The sequence below is a fragment of the Trichoplusia ni genome, assembly GCF_003590095.1.
Source record: "Trichoplusia ni isolate ovarian cell line Hi5 chromosome 5 unlocalized genomic scaffold, tn1 tig00000239_group4, whole genome shotgun sequence".
Lineage (NCBI taxonomy): Eukaryota > Metazoa > Arthropoda > Insecta > Lepidoptera > Noctuidae > Trichoplusia > Trichoplusia ni.
The window spans coordinates 1-24,315 of NW_020799613.1; the positions used below are offsets into that span (position 1 = coordinate 1).

At 35.0% G+C, this 24,315-nt stretch overlaps 1 protein-coding gene across 1 annotated transcript; it reads left to right on the top strand.

Moving 5' to 3' along the window:
• The first annotated feature begins 3,730 nt into the window (after nt 1-3,730).
• On the top strand, nt 3,731-23,910 carry LOC113506201 (UPF0183 protein CG7083-like). The gene is made up of 11 exons (XM_026889046.1): nt 3,731-4,514; nt 15,881-15,963; nt 16,315-16,442; nt 18,733-18,892; nt 19,983-20,078; nt 20,633-20,780; nt 21,070-21,275; nt 21,588-21,712; nt 22,265-22,454; nt 22,849-22,944; nt 23,304-23,910. The coding sequence occupies exons 1-10, from the start codon at nt 4,451-4,453 to the stop codon at nt 22,933-22,935; spliced, it is 1,287 nt and encodes a 428-aa protein (XP_026744847.1). The 5' UTR covers nt 3,731-4,450; the 3' UTR covers nt 22,936-22,944; nt 23,304-23,910.
• Nucleotides 23,911-24,315: the final 405 nt, after the last annotated feature.

The following is a 24,315-nucleotide window of genomic DNA, read 5'->3' on the forward strand; positions in this document are numbered from 1 at the left end:
AAGAAGCAATATGATTGTGCTTGTGACTTTAATTGTCGCGAAGTTCCTGAAACACAAGTATCAAATTCTTTACTACAGATGCTTATAGACTTTCATTACAGCTGCAACATAAATACATCTGTGAAAAACATAAACATATCTCTAATTATCAGGGATCATAAGATACAGCCGGTTAGGCGGTCTTTTTCATCGATTAAGTATTTAAATCTAATAAGTAATTAAATGAATCTTCCAGGTTCACCCACGCAGCACAACCAGACGACGCCCTAAACCCGTTGAGCGCGGTATCGAAGAGTGTCAACCACGGACTGGCCACGCCGCAGCAGCTGCAGGCCGCGCAGCAGGGACTGTACGGGGTCACCACGAGAGTGGTCACCGACTGGCGACCTGACGGACTCGTATGCAAGCGGTTTAATGTGCCCGAGATTGGGGGCAGGTCAGTAAAGTCATTGGCAATCTGTAATTAATGATAAGTGTCCTTTTTTATTAAACTCACCCCTGGTCAACTGTTAGACGTTCCGCATAGAATCATCAAATTTACCTTATAATATATTTCGATTGTATTAAACTTCATCTTTAACATGTTTTATATTGCCCACAGGAGCGAGCAAAAGAAAGAAGACAAACCAAAAGTGTCGTATTCAATATTTTCTTACTTGGAATCGTCAGTACACGACAAAGACAGTTTCGCCAAAGAGCAAGGCAACTTCAGTGGCTCCAAATCCATACCCACCGCACCTAAAACACAACCAAATGACAAAACGAATACTCCAATAGAGGCCACGAGTTCAAAAGATGATACTATAATACAGGCCACCACTTCCAAAGAAAACAATCTTCAAACCTCAGGGTTTACAAAACGTCTGACAGTCGCAGAAATATTTCTCAAGGAATCCGAACAGAATAAGAATCAAGGGCAGAAGTAACGGAAACAATAAACAAATTCGATAAAATGGACCTCTACAAGTCTATTTTCCTTAGCGACAGCGAAGAAGAAGAAGATTTGACAAAGAAGAATGAAGTATCAGACTTCATAGAAACTCCTAAAAACGTTGAACGTAATACATCTCCACCGCGAGGCATCTTCGCGAATATAGACTTTGACGAACTCAACGCTTGGAGAAGAACAGACAACACTAAAAAGGAAGAAACTAAAAAACCCGAAAATACAATACTAGAAGACAAACAAGAAAAATCTGAACCAGTAGAAGAAATGTATGGACCGAAAATACCCGAAAATCTACAAAACCGCTTAAAACCCGAGGTTAAAACTCAAACCAGTATAGAAATAGGATCGTCGTCCAGTGAGGATTCCTGGGTCGATGCGAACGAATTAAAAAGCAAAAAAAAGAAAAAGAAAAGCAAAAAACACAAGTCCAAGCATAAAAAGAAGTCGAAGAGCAAAAAGAAGGATAAATAAAAAAGGCGCTATCAGTCTAATGTTAATTTAAGATAAAGTTTAATATGGTATAAGCAATTTTTGCCAATATAAAACTTGGTCGAAGCCTTATGGAAAATATATTGTGTCTTGAATGGTTCTAAAACCCCAGTGACAATAGCATTAATTTCCTTACTGCGGGCGTTGTTTATAAGACAAAATGTCGTTTTAATGCGTTTTAGTTAAAATGAAATTTTCATTACATTGAATACAACTGCAATTTTACTTAGTTATGCGTAACTGTTTCTTTCTCTAAGAATTTTATCCTTCATTATGAGAGAACTGTAATGTACCACCATATTGCTTTGTCACCTGAAGTTATTAAAACGTATTTTTCTAAAATCTTTTGATTTTTAAAAACTCCTAGCTCAAAGGTAAAAACCCGGTAAAGTGCGAGGTGCGAGTCGTTATTATTTGTTGCTATGACAGCAGAAATACACCATCTGTAAAAATTTCATCCGTCTTTCTGCCACAATTCATGAGATACCATGGTGACAGATGGACAAACAGCCGAATCGTTTTTTTCAAATTAGTTTTTTTTCGTGGTCCAACTCGCACTTAACTCGTTATTAAAGACTAAGATATATTTCGTACTGAATCTTTTCCCCTTATGACCATGCATTAAAATTATTATTGATCGAAAGTGATTTTGGCACCATTTCATTATTTTTAAATAAGTCTCGTGCCGACGATACACGTGCAGCTGTATGTTCAACCGAAGACTTTTTACTGCCAAACAACAATCGTCTTGGCAACTAATAACTGTGGCTAGTTTTTTACAGTGGCAACACTTCTTTCGCTAAACTACCTCCTTAACTTCTAGTGTACTAGTAATCCTAATGTTTGCCACAAGGATGAAAAATGCAACTTAAATATTATAAACACGGAAGTTTGTATGTAGGGATGTTTGTTCCTCTTTCACGCAAAAACTACTGAACAGATTTAGACGAAACTTGGTACACAGATAGTTTATAACTAGATTTATCACAGGATAGTTTTTATCCCGATAACGGAAAAAATATTGACATTCATTTGAAAAGTTAGTAAAGGTAATTTACGTCATTTATGACTTACATATCTTTCAACCAGAATAAATTTTCTAATATGCAAGTGTTCTTATATTCTTTATCGATAGCGAAGTAGATAGATAGTCAACAAGCCATTAGTTCCTCGATAGTAATAAAATGTTATTTTTATTATCATTTCGTAACGCTAATTGGATGGATTAATTGATATCTAATATGAAAAGTCTAAACATCTGTTGCTATACAGACGACATCAGACTTGCATGACTTTTCTCTTCTCTTGATATACTCTGCCAGTTTTAATAAGAAGCCTTTGTTGAATCATAAAATGGACTAAAATACGTCAAATTAACTATTGAATAATCGACTGTATGCATAGCCAAGTGGTAAATGTAGGTCTACACGCCTAATCCATTGTCACCACAACGCGTCGCGGTTTCGATCCCCGCATAGCAGAAGCATTGACTAGGAGAAGTGGATTCCGAAAGGACTCATTTTGGTTCTATGATAGAAGGAAGTCTTATCAACTATTATAGTATCATAATAAAGTGCTCATTAACTAGATATCGATAAGTACCAATAGTTAGGCCATTGTCTACTTAAAAAAACATCTTGTATGTAGGTATTACTAGTAGCGAAATAATTTGCATAGATAATATCAGCAATTCAAGGCAAAACGTTGGAAAGATAATATTCAAAATGAAGGTGTTAATTTAGTTTAAAGTTTTATTAACATGCTCTAAAACTGTTCTACGTTTGCGTATCGTCCTACGTGTTGTTAATTCCCTAAAAAATAGGTCATTGCCAATTACTAAACCCGAAATAAATTAAGGAAAATTAACAGATAGTTCAAAGTCCTCTGACGTTGATCATGCAAAAATACGTGAATTCTATTTCGAAGTAAATAAACATGTTATTGTGTAATAACATTACGTAGGTTAGTGGGCGTCAGAGATCGCTCCAAGGTTGTTTGAGAATGGCGGGAAACCGAGCGAAAGCTGCGGCCCTACAATACATATCGGTATCATCGACAAACACACGTCAATTTTGTTCTAGAATGTTATTTTAGACCTAGACGTGCTGTCTAGGTCGTCCTAGGAACAGTGATTCAGGGACACACGTACTAGAACGTGACTATGGCATTATACGTTAGTCGATTTTAGATTTTCTGTATCCATTACTAGCCAAGTCCTGTTCATCGAGTTATTTAGTCACAAAGACAAGAAATGGACGCTGAAAAAGGCTGTTGTGTATAGGTCACATCATCTACCCAATTATCAATAACAAGTTTGTTAGAGTGAGACGACATAATACAACTATAACGGGGCAGAATGAGAAAGCAAGTAAACTGTTGATAGGAAAGAGATGGTAATGTGGAATAATCGTGTGCTAAAAAGAGACGAGTATAAAACAGTGTCTACAACATTATTTCTTCTGTCATGGTTGGTACGCATGCGTCATTCGATTACGCCAGGACTGTATTCAAAAGAAGTAATATATTATGCACTGTATATTTTAAGTATTCATACACATTTGTTTACTTGAAGAGTCAAGGTCTCCCCAAATTTGTTTATTTTCTTTATTACGCACAAACATATACTTCTACGATTTCTTACTATTCAAAAGTATTAAAAATCATTTGGTGGAAGGTTTAAAATATATTTTACGGCTTAAGTGTAGAAAGTGTCATATTGTGGCCAAATCGTGAAATAGTGCTAAACAAATAAAATAATTTAAAGAAACTATAAACTGTGTGTTATAAAATCGTAGTTTCAAGTGCAAGAAAAAAAACAAACCATTACAATACGGTCCTGGCAAAATACAATCAGCTGTTTGTAATGACAGTTCCTCTGACAAATACAAAATGGTTGAAAACTAAAGTTGGCAAACAAAGAAAAGGCAGCGTAATAGCGAATTTTAACATTAAAAAACGTTTTTTTTAAGTGAAAGTTAGTTAGTTTAGTTTGTGTTTAGTGTTTTGTGCACGATGTTGGATTTGGAAATCGTCCCTGAACGCTCTCTGGGCTGTGATGCCTGGGAATTTGTTCTAGGTAAGAATCGCGTATGTTTATTTCTTACGTCAAGAATTTGCGCTTTATTTCTATGGGACGTGTCTTACGCAATGGTGTTTTTAACGTTATTTCACCATGATTTATGAATTAGGACGACCGTGGTTTAGGGATACTGATTGAAAGACAATCGTATAACATTGATTTTTTTTCTGTGGAAGTGTCACGAGCAGCCTTTGTTTCGCCTGTGTGCTATGTTTATTTTTTTTATTGCTAATCTTGACCGTGAAATTAGTAGATTGCGTTGTTTTCGTGTTTGTTTTGAAATTTAGTAGGTACGACACCCATTTATATTCTATAGTTCTGTTGATGGATATTTTCAACTGGCTGAATCACTTCATCACATTGACGTTTATTTTGTAACAATGATGAAATATTATTACTTCGAGCTTTTATAGACTAAAGTATTCCAAATGGTATATAGTTTATTAGAACTAATAGTATCTCTTATTACTCTAATAGAAGTCTCATTCAAAGCAATAAGAACAATAACATTAGAAATAGATTTTAATAAAACTAAAACAGCCTCTCACAAATATAAAAAATATAAAAACTAAAAATACTAAAAACTTCTTTTCAAAAGAAAAAAAAAATAAAAAAGAAACTAGGCACCCAAAGGCCTTAAATGTAAACAAGTAGGTAACAAAACAGGGACACAAATGGTCCGTACAGATAAGTTAACCAGGTTAATTCCTATCATAATTGTGCCATTACAATACTACAAATGTAATGTAAAAAAATAGTTCGAAAAAGTTAAAAAGGAAATAGAATTAAAGACATGAAGTCTTTAATTCTATTTTTTTTTAGCTTTTGGAAGAATGATTAAATTCCCTTGCCCAAGTTATAAGTTTTGGGTACTTTCCTTTGATGTCAGCTTTGTCAGTTTCATTATTAAGCAGAAATAAAATATTTTTTTTAAGAATGATAATTGCAAACTACAGATATAATTAAACTACAAAATAATTATGTGGCTTAGTACACCTAAAAAATTTGTTTTCCACTACACACCCACATTATTTTGAAATCAATTTTACATCTCTGAAATTCTGAATATGCTATAGCATGTAAACAACATACAGTCAGCAGTTAATTAAGACTTTAATTAATATCTAATGATTCCTTTTATCAACTACATAAAATGTAAACACAGCAGAACATACATTTATTTAATTAGAACATAGCATAACTACTTAGTTATTTTAGTTTACTAGATAACCTCTATGTTTTTACTTTTGATTTTTTCTACAATAATAACATAAATTTCTTGTAAATTTTTGCAAACTGACTTTGAACTTTGAAGGTATTCCCTTTTGTACAAAATAAGTGTGTAAATGTAAAAGAAAACCGACTTTTAACTTTAAGAGATGTTCTAAATTTAAAACAAATTTTAATGGCAGAATAGAATGCTTCCCTTGCCTACAAGTCTATCAAGGTTTCCTGTTATAAATAAAAACGATATTAACAAAGCACTTTGTGTGTATTTCATTATAAATAAATTATTATGAACAGATGTGTTTCTAATTCCTTTGTTAGTCATTATTATTGATAAGTCGTAATTTATTATGTTTTGCAATTGTTTTATCTACTTTAAGGCTAGAATATGTTTCTATTAATAGTATAAATTAATATTATAGGTGCAGGTATTTTAAACAAAACTGCATTATAACTGATTAAATTCTAATAACACACTAGACTATGTCTTTAAGGTAAATGTTTCTTTTTATATTAAAAAAAAAACATTATGAACCAATATTATTGAAGTAAAATTTGCTTTTTCTTTTAACCGGAATAGTAATAACAGTGTAATAACAAAATTACTACAAGCACTACTTTTATTAAAAATCCTTATTAAGTTTTTACGTAATTAGTAAATAAATCATATAACACACAAAAACATAAGGATATAACAATCATAAAGACAAAAAACACAAAGAAATAAACTCATTATACTTGGAATATAAACAAGCTTTTATTTACACTTGCAGTGATAACATCACACTATTATTGTAAAAGTTAAATATTGTGAGTTTGTTTGTTACCTTTTGATGCATAAATAACTGTGCCGGTTTTGATTAAATTTGTTATAGAGGTAGCTGTCACAATGAAGTGGCATAAAAAATCACTGTTACAGATTTACTATGGATAAAATCACAGAGTTAATATTGTTTTAACTAGCAGTCGCCCGCAGCTCTATATCGTTTTCATTACTATTCATTTTCGTGTCAAAAATTAAATAATTAACTTCATGAATATATGTACAAAGGTTCATAATGATAAATAAAAGTTTTCGCGTAAATACACGTGTCACAAAAGTAAGGATATTGTTGTAAACAGTATTTTTATGGTAAAATTAACGTTGTTGACGTTTGTTATCAGGCAATGACTATTTCAAGATGTTGCATCATTATTATCTTTTTATTATTTGTTTTTTAAATGGAATTAGGCTTAATTATGATGCATGAAACTGTACATCTAGTAATCTGTTGCAATGTTTTGAAGATAACGGTTTTCTTTTGTTTACATATTTGTTAACACAGTGCTTTGGTATTGAAATCATTATCCTTATTTATTAAACTATAACTGCTATGAATATATTATATTACAATTTATCTTCAACTTTTCAATACCAACTAGACAAGCTCCTAAATTATAACATAGAATAATTTATTGAGCAATATTTATATTATAAAGAGGTATCCGTTCATGGGATTGTGACCATACACGGTTTAATCTCAGGATATTTGACATTGCATAGCCGTATATGTGTAAGACACAGGCCATTAAGTTATAAAAGAAAACTGGCCAACTAAATGTGTGCAGGTTAGCAAGTATTCCATGGACCATGAGCAAAGAAAATAGTAAATGACATATAAAGTGATCTGTATTTTTCGTATTATTTGCTTCTTAATAATCATTATCTTGTTTACTCCAGGGCAAAGACCTTATATTTTTTTTCCTGTCGTTTAATCATATCAAGTGTTTACAAAATTTTAATATTTTATTACTGATTGTCATGCAATATTGTTCGTTATCTATCTATTGTGTTGTGAACCAATATAGTATATACCAGATATATGATAAAACAATTTATGATATTTAAACAACCTTCACCATCCGTTAAATTAATGTGTAATGATGTACGTCATTGTTAGCAATAGATTAAAAGGTGGATTAAATTTAGCACTTGATAGTAATTCTAATTTGTCTGTAATAATGTCAGCTAATATTTTATAGTCGCTTTGGTCAAATTTTGGTCCTTTTGGTTTCTCATAGGACCAGTTTTTGAAGAACTAAATCACTAACAGTATTTCTTTCGCTTTTTTTTTTGATTTAATAGCATTCAGTTATCCCTCTGCTATCCTTTTGTTGCTTTCTTCTTTTTTTAAGAAACTTACTTGCATATAAACTTTTAATAAAGAAATTGTATAGCCAATTAGCCACTCAACTAAAATCTGTTAAAGCAACATGAATGTCCTCTTAGCCTAAGCTTCATATCATTATGTATGTATATTATTGTATATATGCCACTTGATATGCACAAATAATAACTAGGCATAAGCATTCATGCTCAAGATGGTTTTACGCAGATATAAATAATTCAATAACTTAGCCTAATATGTTAATATTCAATATCAGTGTTAGCTTATAGGTCTTGTATCTTCTATTAAGTAATTTTTCGTATTTATTTAAAAATACGTATAGATAATGTACAGTCAGATATGAAGGTGGATGAACGAACGCAGATTTGCGATCTGTCAAATTAAAAAAGCAACTCCCGCGCGTTTATATTGAATCCTTGTGTTACGGGTGTTGAACAAACATTCAAGTCATATGTACAAGACACCTCATTGACACAAAGCGTTTGTGGATCTTACGAATACTGGTCCTACGTGGGGGTCAAAACCACGGACAGTCGCTTGCACAGTGGGTTTGTGGTGACATTGGAGACGTCTATAGTGGTTATCCATGCAATCTAATGTTCAAAAACCCTCTAATATTTTTTATTCACATGGTGGACCTATGGAGAATCCTATATTAAAAACAATATAGTTCCAATATGTACTTAGATTATCCAATTTGTACTTAACCTAAAAATAGTCCTGGACTTTCGATGCTGACTGTACGTTATTCCTTTAACATTTTAAACTAGATGCAAAGTATCAGTCACATTTGTTTGGCTCTCATGTCTCTAAGTCCCAGGATTGTGTTAACTTTCAGTTAATATAGAAATTACACGAACCAAGATTCTTGGCAGTCGTGCCAAACAACACTTATTGTCACCATTTCAAACTCTCTGGACAAAGAAAATAAATAATTTACAAACATTCAAACCAATTAAAGTTGTTTATAATTATTTTCTTAGTATTTTTTTTTATTGTAACCATGCCAATTTACGATTACGAGAATAATAATAAAATACTAAGTGATTAGTCCACGCAAATCGCGCATGTTTGGAAGTTTTACATTGATTTGGCAAGCTGACACTGTTTTGTAGAATTTATCGCACTCTAAGCCAAATGTTTACATGCTATTGAGATATTATTTTTCAACAATACAAGCGTAGAATCTTTTATTTGTAGAACATTTTTGACAGTGTATTCTCAACTTAACTGGAAAGAGCTCTCAGAATGAATATGAATTAGTCGTGTCGACTACACTGCATTGGAATCATTTCACCTGATGAAGGAAAGAACGTTGCTACGCGTACTGCGTAGTACCGTCTTTTTTCCTTAAGGTTTCCTCAATAATCCTGTACTCTAAATAATGACATTTTCAACCCTCTAAGCAAGTGTTGCGACGGTACTTTTACAAATTGTGCCTGTACAAAATATTCCAACATAATAATTTTTGCCAGCGAAAATTCATACAGAAAAAAAAGAATATTAATAAATAGAGTCTAAAATCTAAATATGTACAAGATAGCATTCGCTTAGCGTGTGATCGCGTGTTCGTTCACGTGCGAAACTAGCCGCACCTGTTATCTGGTTTGTTACCCGGTTACGTACACGTAGGTAGAGATGAGGAGCATGGCCGGCGCGTGTACAACTGGCTGTGTAGATACCTACTGTGTCTTTTGGTCCTAGGGACAAAAGGACCTGGTCCTTGTAGTTTTTTTTAATGGTACGGTTTGGAAATGCTGTAGTTTGGACTTTTTGTTGTGAAGCGAATACAGAGATAGCTAATTCAATAAAGAAATTTGTTAATTCAATCAGAAAATATTCTGGGATGAGTTACGGAACCTGTTCGTCTTGTGGTTAGTAGCCTTGACTGCTATACCGGAGGTCGTGGGTTCGATTCCCACCCAGAACAAACTTTTGTCTGATGAGCAGGATCATTTGTTCTGTATCTGGGTGTTTATAATATGTTTCGAAATATATTTAATACGTATGTTTATCAGTTGTCTAGTACAATCTATCAAGGCACAATACAAGCTTTGTTCAGTTTGATACTAGATGGCGTTGTGTGAAACTGTGGATTATTATTTTTATTCTCTCAAATCCATATTGCACACACTGGTCATTCTCCTCAGTAAAATAGATTTTGACCCGTCTGAAGTCTACCCTTATGCACTGAAGGTCGAGTTTAACGCCTGTCTGGGACTAAATCGATTGTCGTTAGCTAAAAGCTCTGTTACAAATGTTCATGCGTCCTTAGGGAGGTCATGTCATGTAGCTTTTTATGCAGTGAGCATTAGATGTACATACAGGGAGAATTTATAAAAAATTGAGTGGTGATGGTATACATTTTGGTAGCTTCTTATCAACGTTTTATTCACTTAAAATGTTGTTGTATTGATTTTTGTGAAATTTGTGTACCTACGTTTTAATGAATAAAATATCAGTTATTTTTATTCGCTATTAAAGTATGAGCATTTCATAAAAACGAGAATAGTTTTTTTCTTCGATCAAAAATTGTGAGGTTAATGATTTAGTAGACACAAATTTAGAAAGGTGAAGGTCTGGAAGAACGAAGGAAGATGTTTGCCCAGGAGTGGGATCTCATCAGATTAAAATATATATATTTGTAGATTAAAGTATTATAAAACCAGAATTTCCAAAGTATGTTAATCTAAATCATATATTTTAGGTAACCACGTTTAAACATGTAATCAGACTTCTTTGGCCTTGCATTTCTATGCATAGAGACACTTAGTACAGATTGCCATACAAAAAGTTGACACTAATAAGTAAACTAACAGCGGTATGCAAGCACACTTAGCTGACGTTCACAAATGCCTATACTCTGTTCATTCTAAGAACAACCTTTTGACAGGTCGTAAAATCTGCCACAAGTCGTATTTTCATTTAAATATGTTTAGTAAAGTATTTTTCGTCACTGCATAGACATGCACGATCTGTTTTGGTTCTGTTCTCGCTGTCAACAGCTTTCGAACCTGCATTGTAAAAGCAATATTGACTGAGAAGTAAAACATGTAAATTAGTTTAATTAGATCTTTTTTTAATGTCGTTTTTTTTTAAAGTTCCTGCATTATTTTATTTCTGAACAAAGTATTATTTAATAATAATAATAATAATAATAATCTTTATTTCAGAACAATGTCCATACATAATTACAAAATAATAAGATTTATAGTAAAATTTGTGCGCGTATAAATGCTTTCAGGATGTCTGAGTCCTGCTTTTCCGCAATAACCTGCAGGATGCTGTTGGTGCTGCTCCTGACCCTGCTCAGTAGTGATACGAGCCGCTTGCGTATTACCGCGTGGAAGCCGTCTACCCTGGCTTCCGCAAACATACCGGAGGCACTGCAAAAACGGGGCAACCCCAACAACATCCTAAACCCGTTGTTATATTGGACACGTAAGGCATTGAGCGTCCTCTGCGTATATCTGAACCACAGGCTGCACGTGTAGAAAGTCTGACAGTAGGCTTTAAATAGAGTGACTTTAACTTGTTTACTACAACGCACAAACCTGCGGGCCAGCATATTACTTCTAACCGCCAATGCCCTACGTTCCCGTTCTATGTCAACCTGGTCCTCAAGGTCCTCTGTAACGTAATGTCCAAGATATTTAAACTTTTCTACCCGCTTTAGTTCAATGCCATTTAGCTTTATTGCGGGCACAATAATTTAGCTTTATTACATGCATTATCTTTATTTAAGATAATGCATGTAAGTTTTTCTAAACTGCATATTATAAGGATATGTGTCGTTTTTGTTTTTGCTTCAAAATGAATAAATAAACATCTAGAAAATACGCAGTATAACAATTAATTTAATGCGAATATTATTTTCAATATTTACGCTACAATATTATTCAATTTATTATTACGTTTCAGTTTATACCTACACTTTATAGATAAACACCTCAAAATATTTACCTACGTAGCAAGTGATCTAAAATGTGAAATGACGTCACACGTTACAAGCTGTTGTTTTCAATGACCTTGATAGATTATCTAAATACAATATAATATAGTAAACATGTTTTTAACTTTCAAAATTCAGACGAAATTGTTTTCTCGTAAACATATTTATCTAATCTCTTTTCCTGCTTATATTAAGGCTGGATGATCTAACATGTTTGTTACAATTACGTGTTGTTGGAAATGTTTGAAGGCCCTTTAAAACAATCGGTCAAGGACAAGAAAATCTTCAAACGAACTTAAAAGACCGTCAAACATGTGTATGTATGGCAATTATCCCGCTGCACATGCTCGCCTTGTAAGCCAGGATCTACAATGAAACCAACGAAAACTGTGTGTCCTAGGGGAAACAGTTAGCTGCCTTGGAACGCAACGAAATTATTCAGAAATAGTATAAATAGGATGGATCTAAGTATGGCGAAGTAAATTAAAAAAAGGGTCAAGTGCGAGTCTGATTTACGAAACTGAGGGTCCTAACAATAATCTAAAGATGGACAGTAGTGCTGAAGTAGTAGGGTACGTTTTTACTCTTTGGGTAAGCAACCCTGAAAGCAGGCTGCAAACGCAAAGTGCGCGACGTATCGCGGTTTCGATCCTCGCGTAGGACAAGCATTTGCTTGATCCACGAATGCTCTTTCTCAGACTAGATGTCTTTTTTTTATAAAACCCCCCGTGACACAAGCACTAACATTTCGTTTTTTCGGGATTCGTTTAAAAAAGATTCAATAACATAAATACGAGCTTCGAGGGCCTACTTTGGGTTATTGTTATGCGTTCATTTAAGTATGGTAATGTATGCGTACAATCACAGCTTAATCCCTGACCGAATAAGAGCGGTAGAGTACGTGTTTACGAGTTTGTTTTACCTCATTTAAGTATAAGGTTTTACGTCCATAAGCAAGCTTTAGACTTTGTCAACGGCGTTTAGTCCGGATATCAACTCATGCTTCTTCTCTGAGACATTTGAAATGATACAGAGTATCCTCATTTTTCTGCCATTTTAGCTCTCAAATCCATTAGGTATTAACTAAATTCTTCCCGCGGTGTCACTCAAGGACTGTAAGCTACCCTAAGTACAATAAACCTACATCATAATCTAGGGCTGTGCGAATTATCTCCAAGATGCGATAAAAAAACAATTAGGTTATGACGTTAACCATAAAAGAATTTTACAATCAATAACCATAGGGTAACAAATACTGCCCAGTTGAACAAAGGCTTGTTAGATCTCTATCCGACAAGCTTAAACAACCTAGAAACTATTACTAAATAAATACGAGCACTAGATATTCTATAAGACCTAGCATTCGCAATGCCAAGGCGATCCAATCCAATATACTTTAGCATTTACCCTTGACGGAGTTAAAAGCTGTTCAGAGCATTCTACAGCTTACAACCTAGCAGTTGTAGAAGAGAGACGCTGTTCTATGCCACGTAGCGCTCTATCTCACTTCCACAATGTCAATAATACAGTGAAACCTGGATACATAAGATACCTCTATTATTGAGAGATGAAATGAAGTCCCAGTTATTTATCATTAGATTACCTCTGTTATTGGAACTTTTGGAAACTGGTTCAAGTGATTCGCGAAATCTAAGACTGTTTTGCTATTTACCTCTATAATTGGAGACTCTGTACCTCAATTACCCCTATAAATGAGACAAATTGATCAGGGCATCTGTCGCGCATGCTTTGGTTGTTATACCATATCAGTTTTTGACCGAAAATATGGAATAAAAGTGTAAAAAAGCATCGCCCTCTATAATAAGACTGCTGTAATTTAAAACCTGCTTTAACTGAAAAACTGGATTATTGAAAACTCTCAATAATTGGTCCATAAGTCTTGACCCCTTAAGATCCGGTGGTGGTCCTTTGGTCCATTGATCCCAATCGTCTTAGTACTTGAGCACTCTCTTGTGTTCAAAATAGTATTGAAAATAGACATTGCCGTATATGCGTCAGATGATAAAACTGTTTTGAAAGTGACTGATAAAATCGTTTTTGTTGTTGTCCTAATCATTTGCAGTACATTGTTTTGGTAAGAGAACTGTAGATTATACGGTATTTGTTTAGTTTTACTTAAAAGAAGTTAGAAATCTTGGTGTCTTTTTTATGGAAATGCACAATAATTTTGATTTTTTTAAATCATGACTTTTTATCTGTTGTCTATTTTTATTTTGTTGTAGTTGTACATTAGTATCTTGTCGCGTTTTTAATTAATTGTTTTCTTGACCAAACGTGAAGATGTATGTTTACTTTTTGTTGGATTAGGTACCTACTTGAACAAATGGAACCTCTAAAGGTTGAACTACTTCATTTGAATAGAACCTTATTTTTCTTTTGTGACCTGTTGGTTTCGTGGTTTTTGCCTTGACCGCTATATTGAAATCCATTAGCAATAACAAAGAAGAAATATCATCAATTTCTCCCTTCAAACTATATCCCGGACATGCAAAGCCTCATTGCTTGTTATTCTCAGCACTTATCTAGTCGAGACAGTTGCAGCTTTAGCACAAACAGCCCGCTAACAGGCCCCTATCAGTACTCGTCAACAACACGTGTGTCGCACGTGATGACTAACATTTTATATTACGTTATCGCAATATTCATATGTTTGATTATTACATCATGTTTTAGCGAAAATATGTAACGGAATTGTTGTTTTGGTGGTATTTTTAGTCTGACACCAAGCTTTTTCAAGAAAATCATGATACTATAACAGCTAAAGAATAGTCAAATATTCAGACGTTATATATATGTATATGTAGAAACATACTGCTGCCACTATAACAACAAATAATAATAAAAAAGTAGAAGCACCAACGCAGCAACAGTTGGTACGGTCAATGTGATGAACGATATTTTTTTTTGCCGATTTGTTTTTCCTTAGCCTTGTGCAGAACTACTAATTTCGCTAGACAGACTTAAGCCTTTTTGTACGGATCCCTCAGTTTCCCTAGGAAAGCTTGTTTTCCATTGGCGTCCACTATCATTTTACTTAAAATGTCAGCCTTAAATCTGCAAGATTCCTCCATCATTACATACCTCATTAGCATTAGCTGACGTTACCCGGCGGTTAGGTTTAGTCAGTAAAAGTCTGAGAGTCTGACACTACCCGTTCCGTCCCCCGAGTGTGCGGGTGGCTCCGTGAGGATTCCCCCGCCACATAAAAAAAAATAAGTTTTTCCGTTTATTTGGCTTATAGAAACGGAAAACTTAATCTTTTTTTTCTTCCGCCTCTTTGCTCTTCCCATCCATTCCCGATTCATGTTTCACCGTCCCGTATATCTTCATCGATAAATTTATACTTGAAGTATCAATGCATGTTCGCGGTAATCGTGATAATGAACGTACTTGAGAACTAACGGCTAATAATTAACGGAAAAAAATGTAAACAAAGAGCTGTCAGTTTTTATGCAACTGATTTATCGATTCTCGATTATAATCGCGATAAAAACAATTTAATTGTTGTATCGTTTAGTTTGTTTTGTCAGTATATTATTTAACAATATTTGTTGTAAATGTTGTGGAAAATTTATAACTGTTGATTACTATGATGATTGTCGTAGGCGTTTCAATGGTTTACATACGCGTATTTATCAGAAACACCCGAACCCAAACCTAGTTTTGCACCTAATTGGAGTCGGACTTAACCAAAAGTCTGGTGTTTCATACTTAATACATAGCGAATAAAACTAACGAATTCAAGTCGGTTAAAAAAAATCGAAGCAGACAAAACAAAAAATTTGTTACTGCATTTTCATTTTATACGTGGTTAAACAGACCCCTTCCTTTCCAATTTTTAAATACTTAACTTTCTGAAAACAAATGAAAAACAGCCCTACTTTATTTTAGTACACTTCTGGCAAAACTTCATTTGAAATAATATTAAATACCTACATATATTTATCTATTTTTAAGATCAACAATCATTCATGATCTTCTTGTTTCTGTTCCAGGGATGCATTTCTCTCAGTCAGTGGCCATCATACAGAGTCAAGTGGGCACAATACGAGGAGTACAAGTACTATATAGTGATCAGGTAATGTTGACTTTCTTGTGAAGAAGATATTATAATGCTAAAACCTTCTATATTTTACTAATTTGAACGGACAGCTGATTTAGAATTTTTATTTGTATTTTATTAATAGTATCGCCTATTTTTTATTAACTGTCGATATGAAGAGCCAACACACATACCAGAACATATACCAGAAAATTTATATTAAATATCACAGATGACACGTCCTCTTCTGTAACTTTCCACAGATTCTTGTTTCAATGAGATCAAAATTGCATATTTTTATAAACTACACATTGATATCTGTACAAGTTTCTTGTAATTCGCTTGTATTTTATCGTATCCTAATTTATATTCTTGATTTCTTTACAGAACCCGTTATCAGTAAACCTAGTAATAAATATGCCTCAGGACGGCATCCGGTTAATATTCGACCCGGTTGCCCAGCGGCTCAAAGTTATAGAGATCTACAATATGAAATTAGTTAAACTTAGGTATAGGTGAGTAATCATTTTATATTATTATTAATTTCCTAGGCAACCATCGTTCTGTCATTATACTATTTTTGGAAAAAGCTACCATTTTATCCTTCTAACAATCAAATTATCAAAATGAACACAAAAATAATTATGCAATTGTTTGAACAATTTTGGCACGACATAAGGACCTACATTTGTTTTTTTGATAGTCTGTGGGTTGGGAAAAATATTGCGAATTTTGATTGTATGCTCAAATAGCATACAATCATAATTTGCAAGTTCTGCTCCAAAACAGAATATCATCATCATCATCATCAGCTCATATTCGTCCACTGCTAGACATAGGCCTCCCATATTGCACGCCATCGAGATCTATCTTCGGCTGCTCGCATCCTGCCAGCCGTATAGAAACAGAAAGTCAGAAAAAGAAGAAATGACTCAAAATTTTTAGGCCAATAATTAAAGTTAATTTGAATGAGATATGCAAACCAATCCACTGAATAAAATTAATAATATAATATAAGGACGTAACATGTCATGTCTAGACTACATACTTTATTTAAAGCTCTTATTGTATTGTGAGCACTCGCTTGGAATATCAATTAATCTGTTACTAAACAGACTTGTAAGGAGCGAAGGACCAAAAGGACCGGCACTTAGTGACATTGAAAAATAACTCTTAAGTTCAAGGTATAAGGTTGAAATTTACTAGCATAGTTTATTAATTGAAATTCAGTTTTGTGCTTATTGAGAATTGAACTTTATTGTTATAGACGTACGGTTGATTATACATTGTACAAATATGGTGTAGTTACAAAAAGGTTTTAGTACTATTTTGAGCTTTGATTACCGTTATTAATATGTGCATGGAATAAATGAAATATGTTTTAATTATGCATTTTAACTGACATTGTCATGGTAACTATATTATCATATTGACATTCAATCGATCTCTTTTTATGCTCGATCGAGTCTGTCAATAAGTCACACTGTTGACCGTTCCCGATGTTGCAACTAGTAAATGTGCCAACACAGCTTTGTTTTATCGGCACCATCAATTCATTAGACGTTTCAAGACTGTCTGTCTATAAGACTAAGCAAAATTAAAAAAGTTTTAATGCAATCTGGAGCAAATTATTCATACTAACTAAAATTTCTTATTTGAATGAAAAATGTAAATTTGCTGAACAACCGAAACATAATTAGCTAAATTGGCGTCGTCCTTTTTGAACGCTTGTAAAAAGTACTCAATTACAGTAAAATATATATTACTAATATTAACATTATAAACCCATTCTAAACTGAAGTAATTACGAAATAATTAATAAAAAAACATTTCTAACCAATCGAAATGATTGATTAAAAACATTGACATGAAAAAGTGAGACTAGACTAAGTACTAAAAAGTGGGTATTTCTTCCAAACGTTTAAAGAAAATTATTATTAGCAAACTAAAAATCACCTCGTCCTCACTTATCTATCGCTCACCAGCTAGTAACAAAATAATTAATATTATAAGACTATCTCCGTTACCGTATCATAAAGTTGTCGACCTAATGACATTATAATATTTATTACGTCTGTTTCCATGTTCACGCCAAGGTTGTGTTAATGTGACTAGGGCTTGCGCTTATGTGAATAATTGAAGGGAACGCGAATAGAATTTTAAATGGTCCTTTGTAATTCTCTCGGTTTATTTACTCGTTTTTTTATAGGTCATGGTTAGCTTTTGTGTTTATTGTTTGTTATTCTTTGCTTTCGTTTGTTAACTTGAAATGAGTTCAATTCGAAAGTTTATAATATTACCGTAGTTTAAAATCAAAATTAATTGATTTAAAGTATCCTATTGACTAGCACTTTTAAAATGTTATAAATTTAAACATGGACAGCACCCTGTATCGCCCCCCCTTCACTGATTTCTAAGTGCTCTAGTTGGGTAGGGAACGGCGCACTTAGAACATAAAAACGTTAACATCTCAGTCACATACAGTGGCTGGGATGTTTACGAAACTCCCGCGACAAACAAAAAGAAATCCACAGAGAGGTTGGTCTGTCCTTTCGGACCAACTTCGAAACCCAAAGGACAATAAAATTGTACATTAGCTTAAGAATGACACATTGATGTTAAGTAAATGCGAAAGTTGGTACCAGGAGAAATTTTATTTCACTGAAAGATATCTCTTTACTAATAGGTTTATTTCTTTAATAATGGGTTACAGATAGGATACTTCTCATCGCCACATATTATTGATACTTCAAGTCCGATCTGGATCTGTATAGTTTATCCGATGTTTCTCGTTTCTTGTTCCAGTGGCATGTGCTTCAACTCGCCGGAGATCTCGCCCTCCATCGAGCAGGTGGAGCACTGCTTCGGCGCGACGCACCCCGGCCTCTACGACTCACAGCGCCATCTGTTCGCGCTCAACTTCAGGGGCCTATCCTTTTATTTCCCTGTTGATAGTAAATTTGAGGTAAATACTATTATTTTTTACACTAAACGCCTGTTTCACAATCGCTGATAAGCCGCTATCTCGCAGATAAATTAATGAAAAAATCTGTCAAGTAATTTAACGGGAACGTATTTGGTGGTGGTGAAACAGGCCCTAATATTTATAAATGTGAAAGTGTGTGTGTCTTTGTATGTTTGTCAGATGGATGATTTAGATGAGATATGGTATGGAAATTTTCTTATCCTTAGTTTCTGAAAGGCTGTTTCATTATAATCTGTTGCTACTGAGTAATAGAGGGCTGTGATTGGTTGATCAATCATCAACGACTGATCACAGCGCTTGATTTGAGTATGACTGATGATTTATTAATGATGAAATTGATCGGCCTTTCAGAATCCAGAGGTAAGTGCGACTATATTTTTCCTTTTTATGGATTCAGTTATCTTCTTAATTTAGACGTTCTCCATTGAGCTGAGTATATTGAGTATTGATTTAGGGCATTATTATTGCTGAATGTATAAACTTATTCATAATTATAAAAGTATTCCTTTTCTAACTAACGAAATCATCGCGTCGATTTTTACAGCACTTAGACGATACTACGGAATTTCAGGTAGTAAATACCTTGGTAAAAATAGCAATAATATTGAATAAAATCTTATTTTCTTTTTTAAAATAACAATTGTATAAATATTGATACAAATGGGTTGTGGTGTATCTGTTTTGATACTTCCGTTATGTTTTTATATTTTTCGCACAGCTGTTTTTCATCTTTAGGTATATTTTATTTTATTTTGAAATGAGTAACTTATAGAGATTCTTGCCGGTTCTTCTCCATAAGAATGACACTTTGGAACCGTGCAACTAGAGTCAGTAATGTGACGTTCTTAAAGTGCCTGAGAAACGGCCTATTTGAAATAAAAACTTTTGATTTTTGAGTTTTCGGTCACCTGTGGGCTATGGCAGACAAGCAGTTTCATATATAGATTATAATACCAGCCTATGTACAACCCACTTCCTGTATAACGAAGGGTTGGGTATTTGATCCTCACGCTATTTCACTGCGGGTTGGTTAATGTAAATGTATTTATAAATATTATCATGTTCACAGCCTGGCTACGCTCACGGGCTGGGCTCACTACAGTTCCCCAACGGTGGGTCGCCCGTAGTGTCGCGGACCACCATCTACTATGGATCTCAACACCAGGTAACATCACCACATTCATGAATGTCTTATTTTAGATTGATACTATTAAGGAATTTGTATGGAATCTCCATTATTTGGACCATTCTGTAGAACAGTAACTTTTTTATAATAGAATTTTGTTTTCCCACCTACTGTTTGCTGGTCTATTTTTATAACAGGTCTTTCTTGTTAGACTAATCTTTTGACTGCATCATCGGCGGCATATTTGTACCGGTTATGCTGCCAAACCGTTGAACACCAGTTCAGCGGTGTGGCAGTCGGTCGTCAAACGGTTAGAATTAATAAACTTTTGAGATATTTAGTACTTTAACTACTGCACAGCAAACCTTCATCACCATCATCAGCCACAGCCCCAATCCTCCCACTGCTAGGCATAGGCCTTTCCTGTGCCAATTTGGTCTTTTACCATCCTCGTCCAGACTCGACCCGAGACCTTTACTATGTTATCTCCCGGATGACGAACGCTACTTTACCTTAACGAGAGCCTACTGTAGGGTTTGTAGGCCATGTCACCCACTTGCTCCATGTTGTCACCTACATGTGTGTTGCCCCAGGCCAGCAGTACGGGCGCGGGCGCGGGCGGGGCCCCGCTGCCGGAGCTCCCGCTGTCGTGCTACCGGCACACGCTGCACCTGCGCCGCTGCGACGTGCTGCGCTCAGCTAGTGCCACGCACGGACTCCGCTTGCATATGTTCACTGAGGGTCAGTTTAATGAATACTTAATTCTGCAAATAGGATATACGTCATCACTTTTATATGTCTTTTTTCAAGCTAGCTGGAGACGACGTTTCCTAAATGTCTACCCTGAGAAGAAACGTCGAAACAAACTCAGGGGTCATCGCCTCTTTTAAAGTCCAGATAATGTACTATAACAAAAGGAGTAAATTCAGTGATTTTCCTGGTCTGGATTGGCCAGATCAATTCGAGTTTTTAAGATCGTCTAAAAACAGGTTTTGCGCGCCATTTTGACCATTTCCCCCGCACCTCTTAGGCCCGGGTCGGTTGGAGGCGGGCTCCCGCTCCGTGTGCCGCGTGGTCCGCTTCGGCAGCTCGGCGCAGCGCGTGTGCGCGGCGCTGGGCGCGCCCGCCCGCACCTACTACAAGGCGGACGACAAGATGCGCATCCACCGGCCCACCGCCCGCAGGCGCCCGCCGCCCGCCAGCGACTACTTCTTCAACTACTTCACGCTGGGACTCGTGAGTACTCATCACTACACTAACACACCCCTCATTTGCTATAAAGCGGAAATCGTAAGATCTTGTTTTGTACGAGGTGTTATAACGGGCACCGGACTTGTCCCCTGAAAGTTTGCTCAAAACCTGACTTAATTTAAAATTGGGTTCGAAAACTCCTTTGGAAACGTGTGTGAATGATGTTGTTATTATTTTTCTATAGTCTACAGTTAAAGTATCTTGCCAGATTATCAGAAATGTTTAAGGATCGAATCGAAAATTCTATCTTAGTTGAATATGACATAATTTGTTTACTAAACATTGCTTGTTACCCAGGACGTACTATTCGACGCTCGCACGCACCAGGTCAAGAAGTTCGTGTTGCACACAAACTACCCCGGACACTACAACTTCAACATGTACCATCGCTGCGAGTTTGAGCTCACCGTGCAACCTGACAAGTATGTAACTCCTAAATATCTAGTCACGGGAAAATATACTTTGCCGGCATGGAAATAAAGATCATAATGGAAGAAATAAATTTTTGTCCTTGTCATCGTGGAGTACACTTAAAAGGCTCATTTTCTTCCGCATTCACAATTGAATAAGCAAAGTTTTCTTTTCATTTAAACTTTAAACCTGGGTGTACTTGATAGCATTTCACTAATTTGACTGTACGAAGAGCCGAGTGGTTGAGGTCACCATGACAAACTCATCGCAAAACGTGTCGCGGTTTCGATCCTCGCGTAGAACAAACGTTTGTGTGATCCACGAATGCTTGTCCTAAGTCAAAGTCTTAGTACAAATGCCTTGAATCCTTATGAAACTCCTCACCACGCAAGAATTAAATTCCTTAGTGCGCGAGTAAGGCTGTTTAATTCAGCAATTGAATCCACAATTTTGAACTGAAATCATATATTAATTTGATCCATAATACTTTCTGGCGGGTTTCAACGGCGACAGACATGTTTCAACAAGACATGATTCTAAGGCATCTACTTTGTCTCACCTAGATGCGAAGCCCACTCGCTGGTGGAGAGCGTGGGCGCGGTGGTGATCACGGCGTACAGCAAGTGGGAGGTGGTGTCGCGGGCGCTGCGCGTGGCCGAGCGCCCCGTTGTGCTCAACAGGGCCTCCTCCACCAACACCACCAACCCCTTCGGCTCCACCTTCTGCTATGGATACCAGGACATGATATTTGAGGTACGATTCTATAGTTAAAGAAGTTTTGGACTTGAAAGGAGACTTATTTGGCAGTGGGGATACTAAAGGCTAATAATAAGCTCAAGTGCCATGACATTCAATTTCGAACAGTTATTTTTTTTATTGTATTGGTCTTTTAATTTTCGAAAGCCAAATTTGACATTTGACACTATTGCCGATGAATGAACGGAAATTGGATTAAATTTGTCAGTTTCCGTATTCACCTAAGCAAGCTCAGTACAGGGCGGAACAGTGAGAGAAAACATTGTGTTGGCAAAATGCTTAGGACGAATAGTCAAACTAATCAATTTTCCATTCAATCATCAGAAACTGTAAATAGTGTAATTCTAGCCCTGATTCGCCCAACCTTCATTCTAGTGTTTGGTATGTCTAGGTGATGTCCAACAACTACATAGCGTCGATTACTCTGTACCAGCCGGAGGGCACCCGGCCGCGCTACGCCGTCAACTCCATCGCGTGACATAGCCAGGTAATTATACACTCTATTTTCAAAAACATAGGGCTTATATTACTATGAGAACATAGTTGAAACTTATTGCAAATTATTCGGAAGTAAGTACATGATTTTGAACTCTATTCCGATATAGAAAAGTTTATTTTAGCTTAAATGAGGACAGTAACAGAATAAGTTAGACAATGTTATACTTTTTCGAAGTGTAATAAAACAGTTGGTTTTGAACTGGTTATAACGAATAAAGTTCAATTCAGTTTTAGCTTAGGTAGTGATTTCTCTTTCACACTGAAACAAATATTAAAAATAGTTGTTTTTGTGCTTGATGTATGTTTAAAGTAATCCAGTTACTCATACAATATGTTTTTCCCGCCCAGGGATCTCCAAGCAAAGGTAAAAAATACACGTCCTGAACGATTTCGGTTGTCAGTCACCACACATAACCTACACCCAAGTGGTTCCCCACACAAACTCGAAAATGTTCAACTTTCTATAAAACTAACTTCACATGAAGTGACTACATATCTTTACCACGAAGCACCTAAGAGGAAGCAGTATTTTTAAAAATGTGATAAAAAAAAAACTGTGAAAAAAAAAACTCTAAAAAAGTGAGTGACGATCTCAGACGGTGTGTTAAGTCTTATTTAATTCCTTACGGACAATAGTTAATGTTTTATTTTTAAGCTTAATTAAGTTGAATGAACATTGATTTTTAATAATTAGTCAAATGTGTTCTAAGTTGTACTTTAATCTCATGACGCAAGAACATTTGACAGAAGTATTCTTGCGTCATGATTTTACGCGGGAATATAAATAGAAAAAAAAAACAAGAAAAAACTAGAAATAGACTGTGCTGTAAATATTTTTGAGAATTTGATGAAAAAATTAAATAATAATATGAAATTGATGTATTTTTTCTAAAAAGAAATGGTTTTTCGATTGGTATGATGATAGGTAGGTGTGTGTGAAAAAAAATGTGCAAAAGATTTTTTGTCAGCACCACAGATTATATTTATTTTGTGAGTTTTATGTGTCAAATGACAGATATAATTTATTTACGGCGGTGATTTTTTTGAGCACTAAACTTGTCTTGGCTATTGCTATCCTTTTCCTTCCCATGCGTGAGAAAGTGAGAAAGAAATTCAGCCTTTTTATTTTACTAAAAGATTCTAATCTTCACAGTTTGTGATCAAAAGAATCACCGCCAATTTATTTTGTTTCGTCCTTTTATTTAAAAAGAAAAACGAGGTTATATTTATTAATAAATAAATATAAAATATTGCCCGGATATTTGTTATAAATTATTATTTTTCCAAGAGCCTACGTGTTAGAATCTTAGTAGTATCGAGAGAATATTGAGATAATGGCTTTTATGAACGCTTGTGAAGA